Consider the following 10,430-nt stretch of genomic DNA (forward strand, 5'->3'; position numbering starts at 1 on the left):
ATGCATTATGAGGGAACTCTAAGTTCTCCGAGTTTTGCAATTTTCATCCAATAGTGCAGGATAATAAGTTTCATGGAGAGACAAAAATGTGATGTGGCACACGTCACAAACAATTATATGAGAATTATACACAATGTGTAGGGCTATCCAAAAAAACTCATGTCAAACCGAATCGACCACCAAACTAATCGTTTGGTCGATTATTGTCAAATCAAATATATGTTAGCGAGGAATGACCCAAAAACTGATCGAGAAACCGGAAAAAAAAAGGTCAAACCTCTGATAACCGACTGAACGATCGGTTAAAAACCGATCGAAACAGACAATGAACACCCCTAACTGTGTGAATTAAAGAGCCCCGTATCATATTACTGCATATATGGTTAAGAATATAAAGTTGAACATAGCCAGTGATACTTGTTCATGTATATATGTTTCATTTTGTGGTACAAAGACCTGTATAAGATTGTGTGAATGGTCTCAGTCTCTCTCGCTCTCTCTCCATGTACAAATATACAAGAATGATCAAGAACACAAGAGCGGGGTAAAAGGCTTACTGGACATACGATCTAATATAATCACAAAGGCCATAACAAGCTCGGCATCAAAACCAGGTTGTACAAAAAGGCTAAACACATCACTGTTTAGCAAGACACTAGTGTTCGCTCTCTTCCTAGCCATTTTGGCCACCACTTGACCGCTGGCCTTCCTGATTCTGCAATCTCTTGCCCTAAAAGACCCCTCAATCCTGTACTCTGGTGTCTGATTCTGCTTCCCTACCATGAACACCTCTGCAATCATGCCTTTCCTGTTGCGGAAAAGCCCCGATGAGCAGCTCCTCATTGAGAAGACTACAGACTGGTTGGAACTCCTCCTGCGTTCACTTTGATCTCCACTGTATGCGTTCCACTGGGTTTGCAACCTCAGCATCTGCAAAATATAGAAATGCAAATATTAATAGATTCATTGAAGTACAAAGATGGACGCAAAACCTAAAGTTTTACAGTTATGATATGGATCCCAACAGGTAATATCACAATTATCTTTGCTGCTGAGTTTTGGGCATATGATTTTGTATGCATCATTTGAGAAATGTGGAGCCCACGAATTCACTTGGATAATAAGCGTTAGGGCTGTAAGAAAATAACCCGAATAACCAAACTAATCGATAACCGAATCGATCGATCGGTTATTTTCAAAAAAAAATTACATATTTCTTTAGTATAACCGCCGATAACCGACCGTCAATTCGGTTTTATTCATGTCAAAAAATTGACCGTTTATACTTTTACTATGCATCCAACTTAGCAGTTGAGATATGATATCAACTGTTGGGATCTTTATTATGATCAAAAGTTTTAAGCTTCGGGGTTCAGATTGCAAGATATCCAAACTAGAATGTGTGTGTGTGTATATGCATGTATACCTGAGGTTTTAAAGTTAGCAAAGCATTTCCAGCTCCGTCCATGAGAACAAGGCCTCCTCCTCCTGCAACAGACCCATTCTTCCTGGAGTAGTTATCGACCCGGAAAACCAATCTTCCATGTTGATCAAAAACAGTGAATCCGTCAGTCCCCTGAAAACTCATGCTCGATCTCTTCCACACAGTGAGCGCGCATGGACAACGACCATCATCATCACTAATACATTCCTTTGACACCAGACGTACATGATCATATTGCTTCTTGTTCTCTGCGTCCGGATGGATCTTAGACATGGTTGAATAAGGTAGTAGCTAGCTTTAGTTTTGGCAGGATTTATAAATAGAACTAGGAAGGAAACAGAGCTGACTCTAATGAGTAATGAGAGATGTATGTCCAATACAGTGGGTTACAAAAACCCTCTCACGTAGGTCCCTGGCTTTGTGCTAATGATGCTGCTTAATTTGTGTTGTGTATAGTCTTTCTCTAATACAAGTATATATATATATACACATATTCACAAACCATGGTTATAATGGTATCTTATTATTCTTATTATAAATATTTGTGTTTTTTATAACCAAATTCACATTAATTGTACAATGTTTATATTATAGGCGTGGGTTTTCAATCATTTGGGTGGTAACTTAGTAGTAAATCTCTCTGTTGTCAAACTGTATGGATTCGGAAGACTATGAGTTCGACTCTCATTGGCAACAATACCCTTGTGGCCATGACGGTTCAACTTTAGATCCATATTGGACATTTAAAAATAAGTTTGTATAGTCCCGTCATCAGTTATAAAGATAAGTTTGTCCACTCTCACATAAATTCATGACTCCGCCCTTGTATGTGGCCAAACCATATGGACTCGAAAGACTCTAAATTCGATTATCATTAGAAACAATACCCTTGTAGTCATGCGTCAAGAAAGTTCTGAGCGTGCAGACCTAATAGTTTAAGTCAAATATCTAAAGATAAATTTGTATAGTTGCGTTATCGGTTATAAAAATAAATAAAAAAAGGATGGGTTACCTCCACCAATTTGGAACATACATGAACTTCTCTTTCACATAAAGTGGCATGGATTGGTCGGGTACTTTTCCTGGATTCCTGTTTCAGCTTTGGGTAGACATAATGAATATTATGTGGCCATTTGTGGTTTAAATTATTGGTTTAGTGACGCGTCAATTAATTAATCTAATAATTAATTTAAAGGCAGAGGACCTAGAACAACAAAGTGAAATGCATGTTCTGTTTGTCATTATCATGAACTCATATATGGTTCCCATGCCTGTATTTATATTCGGGACAATGCTAGAGACCCCCAAAAGTCCTCCAAATCTATGTGGTATTAAAATAACCATTAATTAAAAACACACATGTAAGACCCATTTCACATCCAACCCTCCACATTAAATGGGGGTCTTTTGGGATCATTCTTTGGAGATCTCAATCATTATTCTTATATTCAGAGGGACTATATTCATAGCATTCTCTCTTTAGAATTTTAGGTTTGATATAAATGTACGTACGTACATATATATGTTGATGTTCTTGTGTGTAAAGTTCACTTACAGAGGTATTGGGTTGTTTTATCATGAGGACGACGTTACTGTATACTGCTAGCACAAAATTCAGAGGCAGAGCCACGAAATCGTCTTAAAGAGAGCGACATGATTCGTGACCCAGCCACATCTCAAACTTGGTTCGATTTTTATTATTTGCAAATTTTCGAGGCAATATTTAATCAGTTTTTGTGGTAGTGTTTCAGTAATATATAGATAATATGACATGTAGTGGGTATCTGTTGGAATTATTTGGATGATAATCTAATTGGTGAATTTCTCTAGGGCCAAACCATATGGACTCAGGAGATCAATATTGAGTTCAATTCTCACTGGGAGGAATGTCTTTGTGGCCACGGGCCGAACTTTGGTAGTTTAGACCCATATCAGATGTCTAAAGGGCAAGCTTGTATAATGTCGTTCTAAATTAAAAAAAAATATTTGTTGGAATTGACTAAGGTACCTTCTCTTGTTTGTTTTTATACAACAACAAAATCCATGCACGTAAAATTTTGGTTTAGTTAAGAGTTAATTAATTAAAGAAAGTTGGATTAGTGCTGGATTTGAGTCACCAAACCACTACTTCGTTAATGTGAAGTCACATTCTCTATGAAAACAACACCATATATATTTGCCGTCTCAAGGATAATCTACATCTAACACGTACGTTATTTAACATTATGGAGGACCAAATACTAAAACATAAATAAGGATTAGGTTATGACAAGCATGTGTGTATTATCATTTTTTTTTAACCGAAAACGATAGGTTGCCCTTTGAACATTTGATATGGATTTAAACTCGAGTCATCAGACTCAAAATTTCCCACCTGATACTAGAGTAAGTTGGTCTAAAACTCAATGCATTGTCACAAGAGTACCTTCTGACTCTATACGGTTTGGACCCTAGAGAAATTCTGCAACTAAGTTATCACCTAAGTGATTGTGTATTATCATCCATGTATAGGCAAAATTTATAGGTCAATCTACATAATCTTTGAGTGTTCATGACCTAATTTTATCCAATACAAATGTTAATGGGAAGATTAATTATTTTAAACCACATAATGCATTCCACTTATAATATATGCACAGGGTATTATATATATACTTGTGTTAATTGTTTAATTAATTTACTTAATGAACTTCACAAACCTAGGATATGCATACTTTTCATGGCACTATTCATGTGTTATATTAGAAAAAGCTTCTGTTGAGATGTACGTGAGTGCAGAAAACTGTGGATTATATGAGTTGGATCAACGTGGCCTGCAACATTTATTTATTTATTTTATCTCTTAAAAAGGGTGGAGGCTTAGGAAACATGAGTAGGTGACATTAGCATCATCGGTTGACAAAATTAAGGATTAGGTTTTGTTTCATCATCTTACTCTTTACTTCATTAGTAGTCAAAAAACGAAGTGAAAACAAAGTTCATATTGGCCAGCATCTTGGATGGTAAGACTAATGTAGTCATTTTTGGCTGGATTTTGTGATGCGGAATGATGCAGGGGGTCATGGGACCGACGAAGCAGGCAATTCAGGGACGAGTTCTATTTGAATTGGGATCGACAAGAGCTTTAATTTGACCGGTGTGCGTCAAAAAAAAAGACTATAAGTCCAGAGGCGGACCGACGTGGAAAGGACTGGGGGCACGTGCCCCCAGTGAAAAAAAAATTTTAATACAAAATATTCTATAATTAGTTAATTATATGTCAAATAAAGTGTAAAGCCCCTAATCAAAAAAATTGATGCCCCCAACCATTAATTTTTACCCAACCCACTAACTAGTTTAGACCCAACCCAACCTCATAAATCCTAGAAATTGTTCACGCTACAGATTCAACAAAAAAAGCTCAAGCACATGACATTTTGAGATACTTGTAATCATTTGATTTTGTTTTCAATTTGCAACAAATGTTGACTATGTTGGGGATTACATATGAATTATCATTGGCTTTGCAAATAAAAGATGGAGACATGTTGAATGCTATTGTCATAATTACAATGTATCTTCTTATTGCTTTGAACTATTATTAATGTGTTTTTGTATTTGCAATCAATAATCATAAATCGATTACATATACAACCCAAAAAAAAATTCCGAGGGCGCTGCTCCTGGACCCCCCACAATACTTTTGTGCCCCCACTGAATCAAATTCCTGGATCCGTCACTGACTATAACTTTAGTTTTTATTAAGAAATTTAAGATTTAATTAAGGATATCAAGGGTTTACAAATTTAATATAAATGGGTTGTTCCGACTTTTTACTTGACAAACTTCTGACAATAATAACTTTCGCTATTTTTTTAAAATTATTGGTTGATTGAAGTTAGTAGAAGTTGTTATTCATTTCGAATTTCGGGTCTAAAGGCTCCAAAACTCGTTTTAAAATTGTAGAATTTACCATTTAAATTCAAAACTTTCAGAGGTATGTCACATCAAACAACATTTTTATTCTTTTTCAACTTTTTAAGTTTGTCTGACTTTTTAACCACTATTAAATGTGAATGGTGGGATTTTCGAAATTACAGAGCCCCAAATTCTCGAATTTTTCCTCGTCCAATGAATTTGAAATCCCATAAAACGTTAAGCATATATGATGCCTCAAAACTAACGTTTATAACTCTGGCTTTTCTATCTGGCATTGCCTTAGCTAATTAATACTAGCAAAGATTATTCCCCCTGTGATCTGCAAAATCCTGTTAAGTCACATTCTGTGAGCAGACTAAGACAAATTACTAGGGAATTAAACAAGATTCTCCAACTACCAACTCTTCTCAGCTGCTTTCGGCCGTCCGCAGCTCAGAGATCTTACTAATTTATACATGGCAGCTCTTCTGTTTCATTTTCTTTATTTTATTTTTTATAGCAAAAAGAAATCTTTTTTTAAAAAAAAATTACATTCAAACCTCATTCAAAAACAGAAGCAAATACTACAATACAAGAAGCATATTGATCAAATGAGACCCTAAACAAGCTGAAAGCCAACCACGCAAGACAAACTCGTACTTTTCTTTTACAACAAAGGTCAAAGGGGTCACTAAGATCTCTAAGGTTGCCACCGATTGCAGTTCTAGATCCAAGAAGAAGCAGATGAAGATGAGGATTATGTTACCGGTACCGGGGGAGTGTTGGTCCAATTGAATGAGTATAACATATGCCTTAATCTAAAAAAAAAACCATGCGCAAAAAGGAAGGACTTGTTTACAACTTGTACATTTACAGGATTTGGTTACAAAAGCACATACCCATAAGGAGTGGTGGCGCAGGTGGTGGTGGAACCAGTAGTATCGCAGCACTTGCACACCAAGCAGTTGAGTAAGACAGCTTTGGCCTCAATTACTTTGTACTCCATTGGACCTATAGGCTGATTATGACTCTACTGGCAAAAGCTCTCAACTGCACGAACTTGACCTGTTACACATACACAATCAGAACAACATAATAGATAACTAGAAATCCAAAATAAACGATGTTGTTAAAAAGAAATCAACTTACCTGGAACAGTAACAAGGATTAGTATTTATAATAACTTTAGGACATGTTCAATTGAAGAATTATCCATGACACACATGCCGACAAACCTTGTTACTTCCATAAGCACTTCTTCATAGTGCATATACATAAAGAGGAAAGAAAGCTAAGTAGAACTTAAGGAAGAACACAGTTTTCATTACAAAATTAACACGAGCAGTCGAGCACCATGTCAAAACAGCAATATCAACAATGGGATCGGGATCACCATGCCTATGCATACGTTAAGTACAAAGAAACAAATGCACCCCATGGTTGCACACCAAACAAGTATGCATGTGAAGCGAAAATTTTCATCTAACCCTGCATGCAGCAGGACCACCAGGAGAGCAATTTGGACCAGGAGACCGACAACTAGCAACAGGACCAACATTGTTGGGAAACCTTCTATGCATCCGATAATTAGGAATTCCCCCTGTTGCATAGGAACCTCTGCCACCTGTAAAGGTTGAGGGCATTGATGACGATGAGACTTCACAATTGCTGCACTGTAGAGGTTCCAAAGTTTCAACTACATCACTCATTAGAGGCCTCGCTTTGGGATTCTGGCTCAGACAGTAGTAAGCCAAGCTGCAGGCTTTTTGGGCAGCTCTTACTGAGTACTGGTTCTCCAATCTAGGGTCAATTATTTGCAGCAATTTTCTCTTGTCGTTCAATTTAGGACGGGCCCAATCCACCAAGCTCTGCTCCTTACTTGGTCTGGTCTTGTCAACGGACTTCCTCCCAGTTAAAAGCTCTAGAAGAACAACTCCAAAACTGTATACATCACTCCTGGCAGTTAAGTGGCCTGCATTGCAGACATCTCATTCAGAAAAACCAGCACACATGACATGTAAGTAAATGCTATTCTAGTGCCCGCATATTCAGAATCATTTTTTTTCTACTTCATGGCTATTCGTACTTTAACGCCTCATCATACTAATAACACGACTACCCCAAACTTTGCATGCTCGTATGCATATAGATTGATATTATATTATGGTTCTCAGTTAAGAGTTCCTTGCTCTCAGAATGATCTAGAAAGTAATGTTTTTTTATCCAAATGTATGAAAACTACAAAATTCCTTCGGGTCAAGAATCCAACCAAATAAATTTACCACATTCGCCAATGACTACAGGACGAAAGACGTTTGATAAACCAAGCATTTCAGAATATTGAGTGGCCATACCGGTCATTACATATTCAGGGGCAGCATAGCCATAGGTACCCATAACTCTAGTTGAGACATGGGTCTCATCGCCCTGTGGTCCAGCTTTTGCAAGCCCAAAATCAGAAAGCTTGGCTGTATAATCCTGAAGAGCCAAAGGCAATAAACATGAGTTCACAAGAAAGAATTTTTTTCGTATCAATAATCATGTGAAGATTCTTATACAATGAAATAGGAGAAACCCCACTTACAGAGTCCAACAATATATTAGAGGTTTTGAAGTCCCGATATATGACAGGCCTTTCAGCATTGTGAAGGAAAGCAAGCCCCTTGGCAGCTCCAAGTGCAATCATCAGTCTTGTGCCCCAAGATAAAGGAATGGTTGCCTCTGAACACCACCGGAAAGGGCAAATCAACTTCAGTTGACAAAAACATTACCACAAACTGAGTGGTAATATAACTTTATAATAATGTCATCAATAAGCAAGTCTAGATCATTTTTATTGAATAATACAGTCATGATGTAGGATGGTCGGATTGTTGCCAGGCACTTGAAAAGCATTGTTGAATGGAATTGTAACTATTTGAGAGAGATCGTGATAGGTAAATTATAATTAATACTTAGTAACGAAAGCTAGAAAGAACCCAATAGCACCATATTTGGCGGAATATATCTTGTGACGTTTAAAATATTATGAGACAAGTTCCCTGATGCAGATGGTACCTACTTGCACAGAAATCAAAAGCTAGGGAGCCCATAAGAGACATTTTCCTTGCACTTTCTTCATTTCAACTCTCTTCCAATGAGATGCGAAGGATACATAAATGCATAAACCCTAACATGAATTTAAAATATGAGTTCAACATATCACATTTCAGTTTAAAATCTCTCTTTTTACACTCTCGTGCACAAGGCTCCCGCAGTGGTGGGTCGGGGACAGTGAGGACGTACGCAAACCTCACCCCTCATAACATGCTTCCCAAAAAAGAGTGGAAAAAAGGCATGAAAACCAGCCAAAACCGTGGTCAAACCTAATCAAAATCTAAAAACTTCCCCAAATGAGGGGGAAAAAAAACAGAATGGCTTATATTCTACTCCTAAAATCATAATTGAGAGTGGGCTTAGTTTTTGATGGTGAGTGCCTGCGGACATAAACTAGTCTCATAAATATTTTTCTCAACATTCAACAAAGGGCTTTCAGGCTTTTGGGGGAAAAAGTAGCAGATAGAAGCACAAAGCAGTATTCAATAAAGCAAAAACCATATGTAAATGCAGAGGCAGTGGAATTATAGATATATTACATACTTCGAAACAAGTGATTCTCAAGGCTTCCGCGGAACATGAATTCGTAAACAAGTAACCTGTGGTCATCCTCACAACAATATCCAATCAACTTAACAAGATTAGGATGGCGAAGCTGGCCAAGAAAGTTGACCTCCGTCTGGGAACATCATATACAAAGACAACATGTTAGGAAGTAGTGTACAAGACTTCTAATGTGGAAGGTAAGAAAACAAGCAGGAAAGGCGCACATACCAGCCATTCACGGTGGCCCTGAAGGCCCTCCTTGTTGAGAACCTTGACAGCAACGGGGAGAGATTTGAGGCCAACCCTCACATTCTCGTCAATGTATCCTTTGTAAACAGTTCCAAATCCACCTTGGCCGAGAATGTAATCGGAGCGGAAGCTTTTGGTGATGGTCTCCAGCTCGTACAAAGTAAAGGCAATAACATGAGTATAAAGTAGCGCATTCTTACTGGCGTCCTCTAATTTACGAGGCGTGTAAGGATCGCTCAGATCTGAGACGGAACGACTGTGCTTCTTCTCCGACGACGGATTTCCAGCTTTAGTAGACACTGATGATAGCGTATTCAGCTGTTGAACTGCCAACAGATGCATTTTTCAAATCATCACTCCACTCTACTCCATAATTGAATATACCGAACCATAAGAAAACTCAAATTACAGAAGGAAAAGTAAAGTAGACGTTAGATCTAAGAAAACCTTGAGCATTGGAGACAACGGCGGATTCCTCTCTAGTACCACAGTTGCCCATCTCGGTCAATGTGAGTTGCTGTGGTTGCGGTTGCGGTTGCGGTTGCAGTTGGAGTTGGTGGTAATGGTTCGTGTATGGCAATCCTGAAAACGCAGAGGTTCATTCTCTAGTCTCTCTCCTTCGCGTATTGGGCAGTCTTTGATCTCTTCTGTCTCAAATCCTCTCCGAATTATTGTTGTTAGAACACACAGAGCGTAGGATCAGTCATTCATATTTTCCGGGAAAAAAAGGGAAAGAAAAGGCTTAGGAAAAGAAAATAAATGCGTAGGTGGGACCCGGTGGTCACGAAGGGTTCTGGACAACAGAGATGACTTTTGTCAATGTCAGACACCCTAAGAGGGTTGTACCACATTCTCCTTTCTGTGTAAATTTGGGATTAACAAGGAAAATTAGGATCTTAGAGGGGTGGAAATTAAATTTGGGTGAAGGAGAGTGAGAGAGAATTGCCAACTTTTGATAATAATTGTTGTGTAGGCTTGTAGGTGTAGGATGGGGAGTTCATATCAGATGTTTAGGCGTTGTTGTCAGTCTTTATGTGTTATCCAGCGTGCGTGAGAGTAACATAATCTACCATATAAGTAAATATCTAATCTCTTTCACACATCTAGCAAGTTTGTTGGGTTTAAAAACCAATGAAGAGTGCCCAAAAAGAATAAAGTCGTGTCGGTCTTTGATCCAAAACGGATAATATTGATTTGT

At 37.9% G+C, this 10,430-nt stretch overlaps 2 protein-coding genes across 2 annotated transcripts; both read right to left on the bottom strand.

The window, feature by feature from the left end:
- Positions 1–383: 383 nt before the first annotated feature.
- Positions 384–1,871, bottom strand: LOC119998677 (protein LURP-one-related 5-like). Its single transcript, XM_038846043.1, has 2 exons — positions 1,427–1,871; positions 384–930 (listed from the first exon to the last, which is right to left on the bottom strand). Exons 1-2 carry the CDS (start codon positions 1,715–1,717, stop codon positions 526–528), a joined length of 696 nt encoding a protein of 231 aa, XP_038701971.1. The 5' UTR covers positions 1,718–1,871; the 3' UTR covers positions 384–525.
- A 4,694-nt stretch (positions 1,872–6,565) lies between these two features.
- Positions 6,566–10,147, bottom strand: LOC119998676 (probable serine/threonine-protein kinase PBL8). The gene is made up of 6 exons (XM_038846042.1): positions 9,680–10,147; positions 9,212–9,558; positions 8,981–9,116; positions 7,926–8,062; positions 7,696–7,819; positions 6,566–7,313 (listed from the first exon to the last, which is right to left on the bottom strand). The coding sequence occupies exons 1-6, from the start codon at positions 9,729–9,731 to the stop codon at positions 6,820–6,822; spliced, it is 1,290 nt and encodes a 429-aa protein (XP_038701970.1). The 5' UTR covers positions 9,732–10,147; the 3' UTR covers positions 6,566–6,819.
- Between the last annotated feature and the right edge of the window lie 283 nt (positions 10,148–10,430).

This window comes from Tripterygium wilfordii, chromosome 5, assembly GCF_013401445.1.
Source record: "Tripterygium wilfordii isolate XIE 37 chromosome 5, ASM1340144v1, whole genome shotgun sequence".
In the NCBI taxonomy this organism is placed as follows: Eukaryota; Viridiplantae; Streptophyta; class Magnoliopsida; order Celastrales; family Celastraceae; genus Tripterygium; species Tripterygium wilfordii.

Coding starts and splice junctions, on each gene's coding strand:
- LOC119998676 (XM_038846042.1), bottom strand. CDS start 9,731: ATGGGCAACTGTGGTACTAGAGAGGAATCCGCCGTTGTCTCCAATGCT. Junction 8,063..8,980: donor TGAGAATCACTTGTTTCGAA/GTATGTAATATA, acceptor GGTGGTGTTCAG/AGGCAACCATTCCTTTATCT. Junction 7,314..7,695: donor CCCTGAATATGTAATGACCG/GTATGGCCACTC, acceptor TCTGCAATGCAG/GCCACTTAACTGCCAGGAGT.
- LOC119998677 (XM_038846043.1), bottom strand. CDS start 1,717: ATGTCTAAGATCCATCCGGACGCAGAGAACAAGAAGCAATATGATCAT. Junction 931..1,426: donor TGCTAACTTTAAAACCTCAG/GTATACATGCAT, acceptor TATATTTTGCAG/ATGCTGAGGTTGCAAACCCA.